The sequence below is a fragment of the Carassius auratus genome, chromosome 13, assembly GCF_003368295.1.
Source record: "Carassius auratus strain Wakin chromosome 13, ASM336829v1, whole genome shotgun sequence".
Classification (NCBI taxonomy): domain Eukaryota; kingdom Metazoa; phylum Chordata; class Actinopteri; order Cypriniformes; family Cyprinidae; genus Carassius; species Carassius auratus.
In genome coordinates this window covers 4,387,969-4,409,096 of record NC_039255.1, presented here as the reverse complement: position 1 = coordinate 4,409,096, position 21,128 = coordinate 4,387,969, and the positions used below count along the sequence as shown (strand labels likewise).

Sequence of the window (21,128 nt, the reverse complement as noted above, 5' to 3'; positions counted from 1 at the left end):
TATTTTAGACCCTCTTGCACTTAAGCAATTGTTTTTCTTATTTTAAATAAATAGCCTCGATTTACTTCTGTTTTGCGAAAAGCCTCGTGTATATTTTTTTTCACCAGAAACTAACCCTATTTTGGTTAATCGCTTTGTATTTATACTTTTTTTTTTTCATAGTGGAAAGAACAGCTTTTTCCCTTTTCATTATATATGATATATATTTTCTACCCACCGGAAGAACCCCTGTTGCACAATAATTTCATCCCCGTGTGTTTCATTTATATTTATAAATATGTATATAGATTGTATTTAAAACGATGCAAGCCTTCTGTTTATGCAGGGTTATTTCTTTTTATGGATAATCTAATTTCTTTTTCGTTTTTTTTTTTTTTTTTTGGCTCTTTGATGCGTTTCACTGCGCTGAAACTAAATAAGCGCAAACATTTTGCATATGATACTACATTACTGCTTTATGAAACATTTATTTCTATTTTATAAATATCAATAATTACGCATTGTCATTTATTAGAAAAATGGCATCCAGAACGAAATTAATTACATTTTCAGTGTGATGCATTTACAGTAAGTCACATAAGGAGAGCACAACACTGCGTTTCACAGATTTTCTTTTAATTATGTACATTATATATGCACATATGTAAACCATTATATTCCGTAATATACAGTAATGCATTCCAGAAATACATCTTAAACATTTAATGCTTGAAACAGACACTGAAAGGCAGGATTCACACAAGTTCCATCATTTTTTTATTTGAAGGTGTCAGGTGACATTTAATACGTACACACGCATCTTCATATTTAATATGTTTGCACCATATTTATATCCCTGAATACAACTTAATACAGCGGAATACTACACATTGAAATTATTTTTATTATTTTTTACGTTTCTTCTATTGGAGCAAAAAAAATATTGAGCTCATCATTTCAGTAAATAGATTGAATCCTTGTATGCCGTTCACCAATGGTTTTATTACGAACAATGATTAACATGTAAATGAGTGAATGCAAAAGAAAAAAAAAACATTTATATTCAGCAGAGGTTCTAACATGATTGTAACAGATGAACTTGGACGACTCAGACTATATGTAGTCTGCCTCAGACGTATGTTCTTCAGAAAATGACTTTGATTGTCCAGCAAATGTCCCGTTCTCGTCGATGAGCACACAGTTACCGGATGAACTGTAGCCGTGCTTCTTTCTTTGGCGTTCCTCCATTCTGATAGTGTCGTAGAGACCTGTGGCTCCGTCCTCCAGTAACATGTTCCTCTCAGAGTGAGATGGTTTCATTAAACTCACGTTGCGCAGCAGAAGCAGGGCTGGTGCGTAAAGTACGTTCGCCAGACCCATGCCCAGATTAAGCTGCACAAAACCGAGATCGTGCACTATTTTACCGGCCACGATGGGACCCAGCGCGTAGGCAACACAGTAGGAGATGTCTGCAATAGCGTATACACCGCCGTATACAGACACGTGGCGGACGTCTACGAGAAAAGCAAGTGTGGGTAATAAAGCTGTGTCTACAAGTGCAATACCGAAACAAATGCCACACAGGGGGATTATCAGCTGCTCAAAGCTTTTGCAGGCCGGTACAATACAAGAACTGGCACCAATGATAACCATGCCAAGCGCCCCATAAAACCACTGCAAGTGTGGGTACTGGGCTGCCAGCTTTACAGTCATGTAAACACCTAATACGTGAGGAAAAAATGCCGGTAGCCAGGTGAGCCCAATCTCCCACTCAGATGAATCCATGGTCTCCTCCATCCAGTTAGCGATGGTGGGCTCCAGGAAAGCAAGTGGGATGTTACATGTGGTCAAAGCTCCTGCCACAACTGCTATGTAAGGATCAATCATTAGTTTGTAAATTGGGGTGCCAACAGGCATATTCTCTCTTGTCCTACTGGAAAAGGGCTTGAGGACAGTCAAGCATAGTATACCATCTGCCAAACATATAGAGGCAAGCACGAAGAACGGCACGCGTTTGCCCGCGAACTCGTACAGTACCCCTCCGAACGGGGGCGCCGCCAGGCTTCCGAACGAGATGAACGCGAGGGCAATGCCCAGCGCGCGACTTCTCTCTGACTCCTCTGTGAACTTGTCTGCGATCATTGCAATCCCAGAAGTGTCTGCGAACGCCGAGCCGAGCCCTTGCAGACTGCGCGCGACGAACAGAGTCGTGTAGTTGTCGGCGAAGGCAAAAATGCATGTCGAGACAAACATGATACTGAGTCCAATGAAAAGTGGGATGTCATAGCCGACACGGTCTATGAAAGTTCCTGTCAAAGGATTGACAATAAGCTGCACAATGGCTTTTGAGGCAAAAAGCACGCCGATCTGTACATCAAAGTTCTCGTTTTGCGTTCTGTTGGTTGAAGAATTAGCAGTTACACGCACCTGCTCTGACTCGCTCTCTAAGCGCGCTAAATAATCGGGCACAATTGGCACGATGACCATGTAAAGCATATTGTCTAGAAGAAGTGCCACACATACAATGACTAGAATAATCCTTCTTTGTCGCTCGGGGTCCTGGATCGCAGTTCCTAACTGTTTAGTTCTTTCCCCCATCTCTGATAGTTTAACGGTGGCGGTTTGCGCCAAGCCACCCGTTTCCTCCGAAGCCATGTTCCACACTTTGTTGTTCGGTTCAAGGAAAATACCTTAATTCTCTTCTACACTGTGTTTTTATCCCACAGGAAGTCTGCGCACATTGGGTTGTCCAACACTCCTTGAATAGTGAAGTCTCGGCGCGCGGACCAACTTTTCCTGCTTTATCTTGCAGTCCTTCGTTGCGCGTGCATTTCCTCTCTCGTGACTACTTTCAGGCAGTGTTGTTTCATCGTATTCGTGTGAGGACGCCAATTTTGTTGTAGCAGGACGCACGGAGCCTGAAAGAGCATGAATAGATGAATTCACCTGTAGCGCAGTGTCATCATTTCTCCTCAGCTGTCTTCTAATTGATGCCACCCAATGCAGATGCGCTTACATCTTGATTCCATGGGAATCGCTCCTCTTTTTTTCCCAGGATGTGACGCACTGTTTGATACCCCCTCAGGAGGTTCCCCAACCAGCTGGGTCTTTTATGCTAATTTAACACGTCATGTCCATAACGCCAGGCAGTGCTTTGCTTTATAACTTACAAATATTGAGCGAGCTTCTGTAACTGCTTAGGACCACAAACCTTAAGTCACCGAGCTCGACAGATATGCTGACTGCGAGGAAGATGCCCGCCACTGTTATTTGTGTTGCTCAGTAAGGACTCACTCACTGAGAAATTATTGATCGCCGTTATTTATTTTCGAAAGAAAGAGCGCCCCGTGTATCTTTTTCCCTGACAGGTTGTATTATTCTCCGACGGCTATTGCCCACATTTCAAAATATGTTTTTAAGGTTTAAATTCGATGGACAGGGAGAAAGAAAATAACTGAAAAGAAAAAAATACGCACATAATGCATTATGTCAAGTGGAATAACGGCTATGTAGGACTAACTATATCATGCGAGGTTAAAATGTGTTTAATTAGTTTGATAAAAATATTGTTAAGGGGCTATAGTGTATAAAAAAACGAGTATTTCTGAAATGAGTAGCATCATTTTACGAGAAAAGGTATTTTACAAAATAGCAACAATTGTATGTCTTCCATAAATTGTATGTACTCTATACAAATCAGTTTATTAGATTTCAGCACCGCAGCTGGTTGGACAGCTCCTCATGCTGTAAACTGCACATTGCAGGGATCCTCAATTCTAGCCCACGAGATCCACTTTACCACAGAGTTTAGATCTAACCATAATCAAACACACCTGAGCACGCTAATCAATGTCTTCAGGATCATAAGAAAAACACAGGTAGGTGAGTTTGATGAGGGTTGGAGCTAATATCTGCAGTGCATTGGCCCTCCAGGGCAAGATTTGATGAACCCTGCTGTCCATATTTGTCAGGGCGCTTTCAAGGTAGCAGTGAAAGGAATAAGCATTGCAATTTTTAAAGATTTGTTTTTCCTTGCAGTTGACTGACAGTCAGGATGTAAAGTTTACTCTTGTTAAAGTATTATATGACCAGTAATTTTACTGTTAACGCCATCTGCTGTCCAAACCCCCCAACGAACTCGGGTTGGCGTTTCCTGCCTCATAACAATAATTAGGTGTTAGTGACATCTAGTGGTTTGCTTGATATATTGCCGGGGGTCTAATGTGCTAAATGGTGAATCTGGACATGCTGTCTTCCAGTTAATTTAAAATCCTATTGAACTATTGAAAAAACAGCAGTGTGAGCTGTTGTTGATTCTTGTTAGTGTTCTTGTTAGAGAATAATCAGATTCCAAAAATACTTTTCTGATTAGGTTAAACAACAGTAAATTAATTGAATACACTATACTTCTATCCTTTACAGCCTCGTTTTCCTTCCTGTCAAAAATGATGTATCCTTATTAAGGTTTACAGTGATGGACAAAATTGTTTGATTATAAAATTATATTTTGCTGTAGTGAGTCAGAAGGAACTATCACTTTACATTTCCGAACATTCAATTTGCAATTAATTGTAATAATTCAGTGAGATTTTTGTTTGCACAAGGAGTCTGACAATAGCCAGTGCTCCACACACAGTGTTTTTGGAATGACATGAAGACACAGAACAAACTGAGAACTGTGGCAAACGCTCAAAGATGCTTCAAGAGATCTACTTTACCTGCAAAGCTATCTGAAGTTCAGGTGCAAGTGCACCTAGCCTAGGACAAAAGCTGCTTTAAACGCAAAGGGTGGTCACACCAAATGTTGATTTAATTTAGTTAATAGAAGTTAATTGATAAAGAAAATCTATTTATGACATTATTTTTGAAAGCATCCTCAGTACAGCATTTTTACATCAATGCCTAAAACTTTGCACGGTACTGTAGATTTCTGTTTTCATGAAGCGTCTTGCTGACATTGCCACAGTTCTTTTGGATTTAGTCTGTTTCAGTTTTTTTTTCTTCTGATTCTTCCTGTTTATTCCAGAAAGAGATCACAGCACTGTCTGTCGTCTGATTCCTAAACATACAAAAATCTCACTGGATTATGACAATTAATGGCAAAATGAATGTTTGGAAATGTAAACTGATATTTTCTGACACTGGCACTACAGAAAAAGGTAATGACTGACGTAAAAGCATTTTTTATCTTGTGAAAATACTAATGTCCTAATAATTTTGACCACTACTGTATAGGCATACAAACCAATAATTCAATTAAGATGGCCACAAGATGGCCCTAGTAGGGCATACATACTCAGCCAGACCTGAATAATATTAACATAGATGTGTGTGTGTGTGTGTGTGTGTGTGTCCCATTTAAAAAATAATTGTAAGTGATATTTATGTTGGATACTATTCTGCAGACAAAGTGGTATAAATCCATGAAAAGAAAAGGTATGTTTTCTTACTCAATGGTGGAAAATCTATAATGAACAAACCCACACAAAAAATAAATGTAATAATAATAATAAACCTTTGCATCACATGATATGGTTTATTTATTTGTGGCTGTTGTTCTCATATGCTCTGTCTTCCCCTCTCTCTTTTTAATCCCTCACTCTACAGCCTGTCTTTGCAGTCTATTCATTCACTGGAAATATGGTTTTAATTCCTTGCATTGGCTTGGTGTGAAGCATATGCGTCATATCCCCAATCCACCCTCCTCCTCTTCTTCAGTCGATTTGTTCTCTGAGGATCAAAGTTTGTGTGCTGTTCCAACTCTGTTCTGATCTAATCTGAAATCATGAGAAACAAGTTCACCATGTAATCTTCTGTGGTAAAAAGTATTAATTCATGATGTCTGTGTTTAAGTTGGAGCAATCATGGTTAAACTCCCATTTTATAGGCTCTGTAGTCAGATGAAGGCTGTGTTTTATTTCAGTGTTTTGACACTTTCAGATTTTGCTCTGATTGTAATATTCTGTTGGCAGGATAATTGTCACGGTTGTGTCTGAGGAAGGCAGACGAAGGCAGAAGTTGCAAAACCAATAATCGTATTTTACTTAAAAGACATGCACAACTCAACTCAAAGTAGAACGGATAAAGGCTAAGGGGAGAACTGCGAGTATTCGAAGGGGAGCAAACAAAATAAATAATAAGTTAATTAATCAAACACAGAGAAAACAGAACAAGAACTAAACATAACACTAACAATAATCAAGATACTCTGAATTATTTTTTTAAGAAATTAATCACTGAACGTGAAGAAACACGTTTTTACATGTTCGTAAGATCATCTCCTTGAACATTTGTAATTATCTAGTGGGCACGTTCTGGGCAAAAAAAAAAAAAAATCAGTTGTGGTTGATCTTTTAATATGTTTCTGAAACCGAATCTGTTAAATAGAAGTACATTTTTAGTACTGGCCAAATTAATTTGTGTTCATACCCTGATTACTGTATGTTTGTTTTACCGTTTACTTGCACATACTGTGTAATATGTGAAGACAGTGTTTGATTTGAAACTGTGTGTTCTTGTCATGCAGTGTAACATATCACAGACATGCTGCATGTGTCAGATTAAGATGTGCAGGGAAAAAATGATTTAAAATGTTTAATCCATGTGCCTGAGTGAATCATAAACAAAAGGATTATACTAACCTTGTTGAGAAAATAACAATTTCATTAATGGAGGCTGGCTCAGACAGCAGCCAAGCTAGTCACTTGTAAAATTAACCCAAGATAAGATATAGTTACACATCATCAGCTCTCTGTTTCTCTTCATATTAACAGATGAAAACCTGGACATCAGTTTCACATTTAAATATTTAATACAAAATAGATTTCTCAGACCTCAGAGTTAAAGCTCAATTACACTATTTTATTATTATTATTATTTTATTAAAATGTAAATTCATATATTTTTTTAAATAAATTCAACTCAATTATACTAATTTCTCCTCTGGCTGAGTGCTTTAAGGTTTTATTTTATTACACCATTGTATTGAAATGGCTCAAGTTAATTCTGATATTAATATTCACATTTTGGAGACACTTTTATCCAAAGCTATAGAAGCAATTCAACCAGTAAAAGAGCAATATTATGTAAGTGCTGTGGAAATTTAGTCTACCACAGTAGACATAGCAAGGTTTTTTTGATAAATAAAAAGAAAAAAGTAGATAGAATAGAAAAAGAATAGAGAATGATGGTGTTATTGGATCTTTTTTCATAAATAAAAGAACAAGTAGGTAGAATAGAAATAGAATAGAGAGTGTTAGTTTTAGAGGGTCAAGAAAAATAACTTAAATAAAAACTAGAAATGTTCATATAGTTTTAATTTGAGTTACTAAAGCTAATTCGAAACATTAATAAACACTATAATAGTATATAGATAACATTTAAATGATCCACTAACAGTGTTATTTTTATTTATGTGTCTAAATAATTCTTGATATTCAGGTTTTTTTTTTTTTAAGGTCAGGTCAAATTACTACAAAAGTCATGCAGGCAATATGCATTTATACCATTTCATTCAACAAAATAGTTAAAATGACTTTATTGCTTTAAATGACTAAGAACACAGAGCTCTCTAAAGAGCAATGACGCACACATCAGTAATCCAGATTACACTATGTCCATAATCCTTTAAAATACAATTTCTTAAAAAAAAAAAGAAACAAATGGTTTTGACTGTTTTATGTCTAATTGTTCATACATTTATTTGATGTTTATAAATTAACACGGAGTAGCACAAATTTCCAATATTCCAAAATGTTTGTTGCTACTATAAATGGACCTTGCTTTCATCATTTTTTTCACTGATGTTGTGTTGACTATCACTCTTTGTGAAAAACGCTGGCAGCATGAACTGCCAGTTCTGTTGACATGACAGGCTGCTTCCCATTTACATTTGCGTAATGATTGCATAATATACTTCAAATGTTGTTTAATCAAACATAAATACTTGACTTCTGTCAGCCAATCTGACTTTTCATTCTGCTCTTGAACATTTGGACATCCGATCGTAAGCTTGTGACTGATTACTCTGGATTGCAGGGCAGCGGCTCAGATACTCTTGATGTCAGTACAATGTGTTGCATATTATAAACTGAAAACATATCAAAGAACCATTTGTATATCATAGTGACATCATACTGTATGTGTGATTTTATTTATTTCACTTGTCTGGACCTCAAAGCAAATTCACTTGGATTTTTAAAAAGCTGCAGGCCAATGTTGTTAATATACAGCAGACTGATTTCAAAAGTTTGGAAAAAACACCACACTCCATGTTTTTCTAAATGTATTTTGTCTTGACAATGAAATTCAATTTTTATGCCAGTTATGCATTGGTTTTCATTAACAAAAAATACTGTAAATACCAGCAATATTTCAAAATTACTAATGGCTTTTGTGACTTGGTTGCCATCCACAAATTCCAAAAAATTACCACATTTTTTTTTAAAATCTGCAGTGATGATTTAAGATATTTTATAGAATTTTTATAAACATTATTTCCATGTATGCACATAAGTGGACAACATTTATAGTTTTAAAAATATTTTAGTTTGTTTTCAATTTCAGTTATTTGTCTGGATTTCTGAATGCAAGATCATATTAGAAATATCCAATAATATGTTAGTAATGCTATATAAATATACATAGTTGCAGAAGCTAAAGCCTTATCTTATGTCAAATGCTATTTGCATTTGCATGTATTGTAGTCTGTTATAAGATTATCCAAATGTTGGATAAAATTCAGAAATTTTAAAGTAAACCCTGTTGAGCCAAAAGGTTGTATGTTTTACGCCATTTCTTGCAAAATTACTTGCCATTATATGCTAATTTGTCTTGAGATATTCAGCCTCTTTAGTAATGATATTTCTGTTATTCACACTTCATGCACACTACTCAAAATTGAAACTATAAATATTTGTAATACTTTTAATTACAAAACATTTTATGTTACCTGGCAAAGTGTTGTTGTTGTTGTTTTTTTTTTTTTTTTTTTTTTTTTTTACAAAGTACAAAATACCAACATAAACATGATTTGGCACTAATTTATTAATTTTCAGATGCCAGAATGATTCATGTTGAAACTGCGGCAGAATCTGCAGGGGGAAAATGAGATCACCAGTCTGAACATTTCCAATCGCAGTGAGTCTCATGCATAATCTTTTCCTTTTGACTAATCTTGTGCACTGGGGAATGTGTTTTCATGAAAAGCACCGTTGTTTCTGGGATTAGAAAATGTTGCTTGCCTAATTCTGACTCATAAGCTTTATGTAGACCTTTATCTCATAGCAAATGATTTCCCTATGTAGAAAATAAAGTACACTTTATTTCCTGGTTGTGCCAAACTGTACGTTTGGTTAACATGAAATAAATCAATATACTTTAGAGTAAGTAAATTCAGTAAATTAATTTGTTTATTTTTTATAAGCAGACGGATTTTCACTAATTGTGACATTTAAAATCCAGTTTTGATGTACAGTGTAGCAGCACTTATATGCAATAAAATATCTCGGAAGTTCACCCACAACCTCAAAAATAGGTTATATTGTTCCTGAATGTGGTTCCTTTCAAAACAACTTTTATGGAAGCAGCTTAACCCTTATTAAATGACAGCCACAAGTTATCTTCTTAATGTGCTTTGTAATGATAGGGATAAAATTGGACCCCGTTCTGTAACATTTCCATTAGAGGCAGCTTATGTGGTTTGTTAGGTATCAGTTTAGAAATTGTATTACTTGCTGAACTCTTCTATATTAAATATTAAAAACCAAACTACCACTCCTAATCACTCCACAAAAATACAACAAAAGGTGGTATACAGTTAGTATAGAAAAGAATCACCCCCCTTTAAAAGAACCACACCCATCAAATGATCTCTGGGATCAAAGTGGTGCAAGATGGATAACATTTTTTGAAGGCTCCTTTGATGTCTAGAAGTACAGTGAAGTTTGTTATTAAGAAGTGGAAGGTATTTGGTTCAACACAGACCCTCCCTGGATCAGGATGTTGCTCCAAACTGGATGAAAGAGCCAGGAAATTAGGCTACCAAGAGTTGCAGTAATTGTCATTGTGTGTCATTGTGTGCATGTGAGGCATTATCACAAATTCTCCACAAATGTGGCTTATATGGGAAGGTTTCAAGAAAAAAGCCACTCCACAAGAACATGCAGTCATGACTGAGCTTTGCCAAAATACACCTTGAAGATTCTGAGGCAGATGAGACTAAAATGTAATTGTTTGGCCTCAACCCCAAATGATATAACTGGTGGAAATCCAATACAGCTCATCATCCAAATAACAGCATTCCTACAGCAAAGCATGGAGGTGTTTCTCTGAAGCAGGGACTGGAGCACACATCAGGATGGAAGGAAAATTGGTTGAGGCAAAATAGCAAATTCTGCTGCCCTCTGTTAGAAAGTTGTGGAAGAATGTTTAACTTCCAACATGACAATGACCCAAAGCACACAGAGGTTAAAGGAGAAAAAGGTGAATGTCCTTGCATGGATAGAGCCCAGACTCAAACCCCACTGAAATTCTGTGGAATTACTTGAAGACTGTAGTCCGCAAACAGCCACCTTCAAATTTAACTGAACTTGAGCAGTTCTGAAAAAAAAAAAAAAAAAAAAGATTGGGCAAATTCTAGTAGTGCAAAGTGAGTAAATACAACATATCCCAACAGATTAAAGGCTGAAATTAAAGCTAAAAGTGGTTCAACACTACTGAAACAAGGGGGTGATCCTTTTTTCCAACTTGGTGATTCTGTTTTTTTTTTTATGACATGTTGGTGTTAAATCTTTCACTTGAATGTTATAAGTTTCACTGATAAAATACAGCTGGATAAAACAAAAACTGTGTTCATATTTATTTCAGGCTGAAAAGCAATCAAATGTCATTTATTTTAAAGGGGGGTGATTATTTTCTATTCACACTGTAAGCACACATTGCCAATATGAGAGTGTCATATCTGTTAGAAACTACCAGGACATTAACTGTTATAACATTCTTAGATTATTTGGACTTGTTCTCTATAGCAGAAGTATCAATCTTTTGGCCAGTGAGCAACTGCCAGATTCCTCCACTGTAGTTCTCATTTCCAAGGGAGTTCAAAGAAGTTGAAAGTAGGAAATGTCTTGGCCAAAATGGCTGCAATCTGTAAGAATACATTCAGAACAGATTCATTTTATGCACACAGTATTGAATATTTAAATAGTTTAAAAACTAATATTATTTATCAGATTCTGTCTCTAATTTTATTTCATAAAAAATCCAGTAAAAATGATACTACAAGTATGAATATATTTTAAAGTGTTATTTATTCATGTAATGGCAAAGCTGATTTTTATAAGCTATTGCTGCAGTCTTCAGTGCCAGTCATTCTAATATGCTGATTTGTGATCAAGTAACAAAACTTGTTGTGCACCTATTCAATTCATTCATTCAAAAAAATAAAGAAATAACAAATTCCTGACTCAATGATTCAATGTTTTTATGTGAGGTTTACTGGTAATCTGTCATTATAGTAATTCAAGCCAGCATGACTTAACCTTACAATATATTATTTTTGTGTTCTACAGACAGAAAGGTAAGTAAATGATTCATTTTGGGATGATCTATCTTCTTTGGATGTCTCCTGTGCTTCAGACATGATTTCCTCACCATTCTCAGTTTAGGAGAGACAAGGGTTGTGTTCTCCACAACAGCATAGTAAACCAGGATACCATAGGGGTCCCAGCCAAACAGCATGGTCTTCAGAGGAGTGCCACAGCTGAACTGCACATAGAGAGCAAGCAGGAGATTTAGTCTTAGTTGGATTTCTAAGTCTCATGCTGAAGATTTTACTTTGATGTAGTATACACCATTAAACATTCAACTGTTCTGATGAGTGAACAAGTAAATGCATAACACTCAAAAAGAGTTAAGCAAAACTAACGTAATAAGATTAATTAACCATGAAGGCTCAACAAATACATGAAGAAATTACCTACATAGCCTACTACACACTAGTTCTTTTATGTTTACTACTGGGGGAAAACCTGAAGCGATTCTGTGCTAGTATAATATTAATAATAATAATAATAATAACATTTATTTTCTATAGTGACTTAAAAGAGTAGCATCTCAAAACACTTTACAATAATACAATTAAATAAAACATACTATTATACAGTACAAGAAATACCTGAGAGAAAAGAGAGAAAGAAAATGAGACATAAAAAAAATAGCACATTAGAACATGCTATAAAAAGTTCAACAAGTAAAAAGAGAAATTTGACAATTAAATTTTTTTTTCTCCCCAATGTTCAGCGCAATAAATTCCTAGGCCATAGTGACTGGTACAGCCAGAATTGACCATCTTCCAAAATATCACCAGCTCTTATGAAATCTAGAAGTGAAGAAACAAATTTCATAGTTTAGCTGCGAGGTAGAAGATTAGAGCTAGACGGGGATTGGTATTCAACGTTATGGCCAGTTCAGAAATATTTTCTCCCTTTAATTAACAGCTGCATTTCTTTATAGCCTATCAGATTCCAAGATGCATCCTCATCTAAATGAAAATAAAGCGCATGCTTTTGCTAATCCTCATCTGTCCTTTTTATCTGCTGGATTCGTAGCAGTCACATCACTATGGAACATCGGAGCAGAGAGGCGATTACATGCTGGTTATTTTCCCCATAATTACAAGTGGATGGTTCTTCATTAAAACTACGTTCAGCGGTGATTTGTTGACACTAGTAGCAGTAGCGATATGTCTTTTACTGTCTTTTTGGGTCTCCTACTGGCATCTTGTTTCTTTCCACTTGTTCGGAGTACCTGTCCTTCCCAATGCAGCTGCTTTTATCATAACCTGAGTGATGGATCAAGAGCCAGGTAAGTCTGTATTTTATCTCATTAAATCTAACTTTCCCCTATTTGTAATGTGGTGTACCACTTGTGCATTTTGGTTTTTGTGCATTGCACACTCGGCAGTATTTTGGCTGTATTTTATACATTACATATTATCTTTAATAAATATTTACACAGAAACATATACGTATGTATTTAGCCTGTTTATTAGAGTATTTTTTTTTTAAAATATGGCAATTTAAATTCGATTTTTTTTCAGTCAATTCCATCTAGAAAACAAGAATTTCTATTTTCATTGCACAATATGTGTACATTTATTTAGAAAAAATAATGACTAACGTTTAAAAATTGTAATTTTTCACAAGCATTTTTAGCATCAGTCAAAGACTGCTGGTTTTAAAGATCCATGTGCGCATGCTTTCAAATCCCTGCTTATGACTCTTTATTTTTGGTTCTAATGCGTTTTGCAGGAGCGTGATTTGCAACGATCCCGAGATTTCCCTGGTACCTGCCTCGTTCCCAGGCGACACCTCGAAGCTTCGGATTGAAAAGACTGCCATCAAGAGGATCCCGAGCGAGACTTTTAGTTATCTTTCTAATTTAGAATTCCTTTGGATGTCTTTTAACGTTTTATCCTCTCTCAACTCGGACAGTTTTCGGGGTTTGTACAGTTTAGAGGAACTAAGGCTCGATGGAAATTCGCTCACTTCGTTTCCGTGGGAATCCCTCATGGACATGCCTAGTCTAAGGCTACTCGATATACACAACAACCAACTGTCCTCATTACCATCTGTGGCTGCATCCTACCTGAAAAATTTAACCTACCTGGATTTATCCAGCAATAATCTGCTGACATTGCCATCTGAGGTGCTCAGTACTTGGTTGACTGTCAAACCCACCCAGGGAGCAGAAAGTTCAAAAATTATTCTTGGTACAGTATGTTTGTCCTTTGTCTTCCTTTCTTAATTTATTTTGTATATAGTAGATTATATTGCAGTCATTCTACTTCATAATTTTCCGTTTTAATTAAGTGTTGCTTGTCTTTTCTTTGCAATTATTCGTGAAATTTACTAGCAATTTATGACTGAAAAACATTTCAAATTAAATCCTGCAACATTTATTTGTTTTTTGCATTTTAAAAAGTCCTGCATAAAAATACATGAGATAAAAAAAAAAAAACAAAAAAAAACACTTAGACAGGAAATGCTCTTACAATTATTTATATACTGTATATATATATATATATATATATATATATATATATATATATATATATATATATATATATATATATATATATTATATACTGTATATATATATATATATATATATTATGTATTTACAGTACAAAGGTTTTCTTTATTTAAGAGTTTTGTTGTAACTTGCCACTGAACATTTGATTTGCCCTAGGTCTTCATGACAACCCCTGGTTGTGTGATTGTCGATTATACGACTTGGTCCAGTTCCAGAAGTCTCCAAGTCTGTCGGTGGCTTTTATTGATACGAGGCTCAGGTGCGCCGATCCAGAAAGCCTCTCTGGAGTTCTGTTTAGCGATGCTGAGCTCAGGCGCTGTCAGGGCCCTCGTGTCCACACGGCCGTAGCCCGGGTGAGGAGTGCAATGGGCAACAATGTCTTACTGCGATGCGGAACCATTGGAGTTCCCATCCCTGAGCTGGCCTGGAGAAGGGCAGATGGGAAACCACTGAATGGGACAGGTGAGTCAGCGCAGTGGCAGGCGGCTAAGCAGCATTAGCCAGAAGTGCACATGCACAGTGATTACACTGTTGGCACGGACACAACAATGCACTGTGATTACACAATACTAATTAGTTCTTGCATTTTCAGTGAATGTACTCAAGCGTTCTGTATTTTCCTCCAAATTTTGCAGCTCAACTGGAAAATTCGAAGGAAGGAATAGTGTGGTCAATTTTAAGTGTGCCTGCCGTGTCCTATCGTGACACGGGAAAATACATCTGCAAAGCAACAAATTATGCAGGGAGTGCAGAAGCCGTCATTTCACTGATCATAAGTGATGCACCCAAAGCTGAGAATCTGACTGTGGATCCAAAAACCAAAGTAAAGTCCAAGAAGCCAAACCCTATAGTCAAGGCAGCCTATCAAGAAAAACACATCGCAACATATGTTTCCCAAACACCCAACAATGCACTGCCACTTGATGCCACCTTGAGCTACACAGGCCCATATCCAGGTATGGAAAGTGACAATGCCGCTAACAGTAGGACATATGCCCAAACGGCCAGTCCTGATGGGTTCTTAGAGACCAATCTGAGCAACTTGGCTGCGAACACATCCTCACTGCAGCAAGACCCTGATAGGGTTGTGCGCTCTGTGAAAGTGATTGGCGATACGGACTATACCGTGTGTCTGAACTGGAGGGCACCAACCGCCAAGAACACAACAGCTTTCAGCGTCCTCTACGCCGTGTTTGGCGAGAGGGATATGCGCAGAATTAATGTCAGTCCAGGCAACAACCGGATCATCATCGAGGGACTGGTGCCAAAAACCAAATACATAGCCTGTGTGTGCGTCAAGGGGTTGATCCCCAAAAAGGAGCAGTGTGTAATCTTCTCAACAGATGCAGCGGCAAGTGCTAATGGAACCCAAAAGCTCATTAATGTTGTAGTAATCACGGTTGCTTGTGTGATAGCCGTGCCTCTGACTGTGATCGTGTGCTGCGGGGCACTCAAAAGGAAAATCAAGAAGTTTCTGGGCAAAAAGCCCAAAGACATTCAGGACTCGTATGTGACGTTTGAGACTCTGTCTCCTAGTACCAAGGCCAAAGGCTTGGAGGGGGAATATCTCAAGAGACTGAATGCAGAGGAGTCCAACAGACTGCTGTCAGCCCGGTCCAGCCTCGACTCAGAGTCCACAGCTAAGATTGAGGGACAGCCCAATGAATATTTCTGCTGACAATATCCCTCAGCCACAATTCCACCACGCAGCCACAACAGTATCCAGGCCCAGCCGCAGTACCTGAGTGCACATAATCTGTACCAGCAGTACATGACTGGCCATTCATAAAGAAGCTTCAGGATACTTAGCATAAGTAACAAAGTGCACAAGTGAAGACTTTTATGTTATCTTGGTAACATTGCTCTTTGTTGCTTTTGGACTTGGTTCTAAACTAAGCATTTGGCTGGTGGTGGGGTTTTGGCTGAGCAATCCAAGGAACATGTAGATATAGACGTTTGCCTATTCGAACAGTGGTAGGAAGAACTGATTCAAAGGGAAATGCTTATATATATTGTTGTTTATTAATTTCCAAAGTTAGTTCATATTACAAAATTACTGTTCTACCAAAATAAAAAAGAGTCTAGTTTAACAATATAATGGAAAAATATTAGTTGGGATTTGTTGTACACTGAAGAAAAGAAAAGAATTGGTGTAGAAACAATTTTCACTTCTAAAAATTATTATTATTATTATTTATTTTTTACAATGTATACACCAACATTGTCATAATTGTTTATGTGACATTATTTATGTTAATGTGAAATCTGTGCCACCATAATGATTCTGAAATGTTGGGTCACAGGTAGCTTAGTAGTACCCATATATGTTTCAAAATACATTTTGCAATATATATATATATATAATTTATTTATTTTAAAAAGTGTAACATTTACTTCCTTTTTTACAATAGTAGGTCAGACCTACAAATAAGTTCCAATCAGTCTCTCGCGGGTACGTCTAGGATTACTGATAATAGGCTTTGCTCTACTGTACCGGCAGTCATGTCGTGCGCAGACACTGAGTGGACGTTTATAGGAGACTATGGATGCCTCAATTATATTTTGTTTTATTGTTTTCTTTCTTTTATTTAGTCATATCAGCTCAGAGTGTTTTCCAGGATGCTCCTGTGGTACTGACCGTTATGGGAGGTTAGTTTCAGTTCCTTGATTGTTGTTGTGATGTTGTGAACAGGGCAAGCACAATGTGAGAATCTGTAAATATGAATATATGTATGATTGTAGGAACTTTTTGTCCCTTATGTTAAAGAAAATAATGTGTAAAAAATGTAGTAAAAAATGGGTTATATATGTGTATGTGCTTTTATGTATTTGTTTATTTTATTTGAATTCCATTGAATGCCATTACTGTCTCACCAAACACTTCCCCAGAGAAAGGGAACACATAATTTTGACTTTATAAATTCAATGTCAGGGGTCATCCAACCTTTAATAATTTTTTTTTATAAATAAATAAAATAAAATAAAAACCTTTTTTCTAGGTCACTCACATGTATGGCAGCACCATTATCCGGCATTCCTAAGGACATACCAGAAGATTTGACTAAAATCCGAATAGAAAAATCACAGTTAAGTGAGCTACCAAAGGCAGTGTTTTCCCATCTTAAGTTACTAAAGCATCTCTGGCTGAACTTCAATGACATCGCTATCATAAATATCAAAAGTCTGGAAGGTTTGGGCAACTTGACGGAGCTCAGGTTGCAGGGTAACAAACTGCGTTCAGTACCATGGACAGCGTTCGAGGAAACACCCAACCTTAAGATCCTGGACCTGAAGCACAACCGCATCGACGCCCTACCGGAACAAGCGCTAAAGTTTCTACCAGGCCTGACCTATTTGGATCTGTCCTCTAATCAGCTCTCAGTCGTTTCTAAAGACGTCTTCCTCAACTGGCCTCTCTATCACACAGAAAACAAAGATGAACAACCTACAGTGTCCAATGTTGTTCTGGCGCTTCACGAGAACCCATGGCTGTGCGACTGTCGCCTGGGAGGCTTCATTGAGTTCATCAAATCGCTGAGTCCACCATTCATTCTAATGAACTCATATTTGACATGCTCTGGCCCTGATTTCAAGGCAGGAAAATTTTTTCATGAGGTCCATCTAAAGACGTGTGTGAAGCCAGTGGTCAGTTCCCCAGACACTAACATCACTGTGCTGTTAGGAGGGAACATCACGTTAACATGCTTTGCCACGGCCAGACCTGAACCTGCTGTTCGATGGATATATGATCTTAAGATACTAAGAGGATTTCATGGTAAGAGATATTCTATTAAAACATGTTTACATATGTTTACCATAACTTAGATATCTTTATTTAAAAATTAGGTGCTTAAGCCTCAATTAGTGCACACATATATAATGACACTATAAATATGCAATAACATACTTAATAATGCATATCATCAAAATAGTCATTATTAATTAATATATATTTTTTATAAAATATTAATAAATTGTATATTTATCTATTAAAATAATATATATATATATATATATATATATATATATATATATATATATATATATATATATAAAATATTGTAATAAAAAAAATATTAATAATAAATTGTTGTTACGTTGTCCTTAATTTAAAAAAAATGTTCATTGTGTGTTCAGAGATTCAGAGCCGTGTGGATGAAGACACTATCAGGTCTCAGCTGATCATTCCTTCGCTCCATCCGGCCGATCAAGGGCTCTACACCTGCACTGCCAAAAATTTCATTGGCAATTCCTCCATCAGCATTTTATTGGACGTGAAGTCTCCGGAAGGCTCTGTGTCTCATTCCTCAGGCTTCCCTGCTGCTATCGCTGAGGAAAATGTTTACATCGATATCCGTATTTCCAAGCAAACAGTCTATGGCATCACAATTGAGTGGCATGCTGTGACAGAAAATCCAGCTGAAACCTGGTTCACCATCCATTTTGGACACTATGACACAATTAAGAAGGAGCAGATATACATTGGGCCAGGTATCAACACATACTCTGTCACAGACCTGCTACCAGCCACTAAATATGAAATCTGTGTTACTCTAAAAAAACAGGCTCCTCAGAAGGGCCAGTGCATTGTATTTGTGACAGGCAGTGATTTCAATGAGATGGAACAGAGAGAGAAGCTCATTCATATTGTCGTCATTGTATTTGCCATGGTGCTTGCAGTGCCTGCAGGAATGTATGCCTGCACCACCAATGCCAAGTTCAACTGCTTTGAGCGTTGCACAGAGATTTGGAGAAACAGGAGACATTCTGAACGCTCTCACATGCCTGACGAGAGGCAGGGCACATTTGACAGTCTCCAAGCTGCCAGTGATGAGGGCCTCTGTAAGGAGTCCAGCAAAGAGCAGGAGGACAGACGAAGGTCTGCAGAGAAGATACAGAAAACAAAGAATGAACAAAGACCAACAGCTGAGCTTAACTGACAACACACACTCAAAGATAGCTATAGACTCATTAATACCCATGAAAATATTCATTTTAATTATATTTATCTAGCTAGAGTAGAGATCAGAGTACAGTTAATATGCTTATATGGATTCCACAATCTTCAGAAGAGAGTCTCAACTGGTATTGACCTCATGGATCTGCTGCTACCAGACAGGTTTTTATAAACAAACTGGTAAAGACCAAAGGAAATCTTTGAATAAAAGCAAAGACCATTAATATACAAGGGACCAAATGCATTTTGACAACTAGTGGCAATTACTAGTGCTCAAAGTATAGAAAAACATGGAACCACTTTATATTAAGTGGCCTTAACTACTATGTACTTACATTTTAATTAATGATTTAGTACAATGTACTTATTGTGTACATACATGTTATTACATTGTACTTATATATATTTTTTAAAACTACACGTAATTACATCTGTATTTATCAGCCAATGCTTAACTGTATTTCTGTAATTACATTTATAATTACACTGTTGACCCATACTTTTACACCTTAACCCACCCTTAAACTAACCCATACCTCCAGCCTCTCCCTAACCTTTCCCCTATCCCACCTCAATAGAAGCAAAAGTGTTTTACAATACAATATGAACCCAAGAAGTACATTGTACTTATTTTTTATGTAAATACATAGTAGTTAAGGCCACCTAATATAAAGTGGGACCGAAAACATTCAAAATACAACTACTTTGTTTATTATTATTATTGCACTATGATTGTTAAATTCATTGGTGTGTTTTATGTAACATATTTTCATGCACATCTTTTAAAGTAGACACACACGTCAGCTGGCAAACCCTTTGACAAACCAAGGAAAAAGCCACATACAGGCAATGATAACTGAACAATGACTGATATGAGACTGAAATACACTGACCTTTGAAAGAATTGAAACTGAGTTTAATTTGAACTTTAAGTTGTTGTTTCGGGGAAGGAATGGTATAAATATTATTTTATAAAATGTATTTACTCCTAATATATATATATATATATATATATATAATATATATATATATATATATATATATATATATATATATATATATATTTTAAACAAGTTAGATGCCATTCAACTGTCAGTACATGTATGAATTACAATGGAAATGTTTTTTCCGAACTTGTTTCTGTAGTTGATTTTGATACATGTATATAAATGTATATCAGACATACTTAGATGTATGATAGATTGTGGACAGTGCAATTCAAGGTTTTTAAAATTCTGCTTTAAATTTAATTCTCAAGATTCATTTGTGAATATGCATGAAATAACAAATAATGCTTTTCCACCATCAGGCTGAATGGTTAGCGCTGCTGAATCACGCTGTGCTGCACCAATCTGGGCTTGCTGACAGTTACGCTTTGTTTTTACCATTGTAGTGCATGCTAAACCAGGTTACCAGTCATCAGTCTCGCTACGTCACTAAAGCAGAGCACAGTTCTCTACATAATACCCATGCTCAGAAATCTGTAAGTGGAACATTTTGTAAATGTTCTAATGGATATGCTTTTGGTACTGGGAAAGTGCTTAAAGAGTACAGATGTGTTTGAGTGTGCTGACTTACATCCAGATCTCTGTGACCTTAGCCAGAGGACTCCAAAATCAAGTAGTCAAAATGTACGCATCTTGGTTTTAATGTTTTGTTTTTCTTTTATCCCTGTTCATCAGTGAATTTTGCAAGTTTGTAATCCTCTCTAAAAAAACAGTAATCCTACTTGCTTCCTTCAGGGAATAATTCCATGTCATTTGCGCTTTTACTATCTGAAAACAGACTTTCCTCATCACAGCAATTTTGTCTCATGTGCTGGGGTGCTTTTAAAGAAGAAAGAATCATAAACATTTCCAAAGTTAAATAGCACACACATTTAAAATATACAGTGCATATGTCTTTAAATGGATAAACCCATGTTTATAGATTTAGGAATGCCAGAGAAACACAACTTATAATTTGTCTTCTAAATCTTAATATCACCGCCAAATCTGAATTTGACGTTAAGCTCAAAAGAAACAAGCACATGCTAAAATAGCCAAATCACAGCTGGACATGGTAAGTTACTGAAATTTGAATTGTACAATTACATAAA

At 36.5% G+C, this 21,128-nt stretch overlaps 3 protein-coding genes across 3 annotated transcripts; 2 read left to right on the top strand and 1 right to left on the bottom strand.

Annotated features, from left to right (window-relative positions):
* Positions 1-735: 735 nt before the first annotated feature.
* LOC113113144 (probable vesicular acetylcholine transporter-A) lies at positions 736-3,235 on the bottom strand. Its single transcript, XM_026279324.1, has one exon. The coding sequence runs from the start codon at positions 2,632-2,634 to the stop codon at positions 1,093-1,095; it is 1,542 nt and encodes a 513-aa protein (XP_026135109.1). The 5' UTR covers positions 2,635-3,235; the 3' UTR covers positions 736-1,092.
* Positions 3,236-12,545: 9,310 nt separating this feature from the next.
* Positions 12,546-16,158, top strand: LOC113112389 (leucine-rich repeat, immunoglobulin-like domain and transmembrane domain-containing protein 1). The gene is made up of 4 exons (XM_026277930.1): positions 12,546-12,843; positions 13,290-13,750; positions 14,230-14,535; positions 14,709-16,158. The coding sequence occupies exons 1-4, from the start codon at positions 12,722-12,724 to the stop codon at positions 15,749-15,751; spliced, it is 1,932 nt and encodes a 643-aa protein (XP_026133715.1). The 5' UTR covers positions 12,546-12,721; the 3' UTR covers positions 15,752-16,158.
* A 309-nt stretch (positions 16,159-16,467) lies between these two features.
* LOC113112390 (leucine-rich repeat, immunoglobulin-like domain and transmembrane domain-containing protein 2) lies at positions 16,468-19,389 on the top strand. The gene is made up of 3 exons (XM_026277931.1): positions 16,468-16,722; positions 17,073-17,848; positions 18,211-19,389. The coding sequence occupies exons 1-3, from the start codon at positions 16,616-16,618 to the stop codon at positions 19,011-19,013; spliced, it is 1,686 nt and encodes a 561-aa protein (XP_026133716.1). The 5' UTR covers positions 16,468-16,615; the 3' UTR covers positions 19,014-19,389.
* Positions 19,390-21,128: the final 1,739 nt, after the last annotated feature.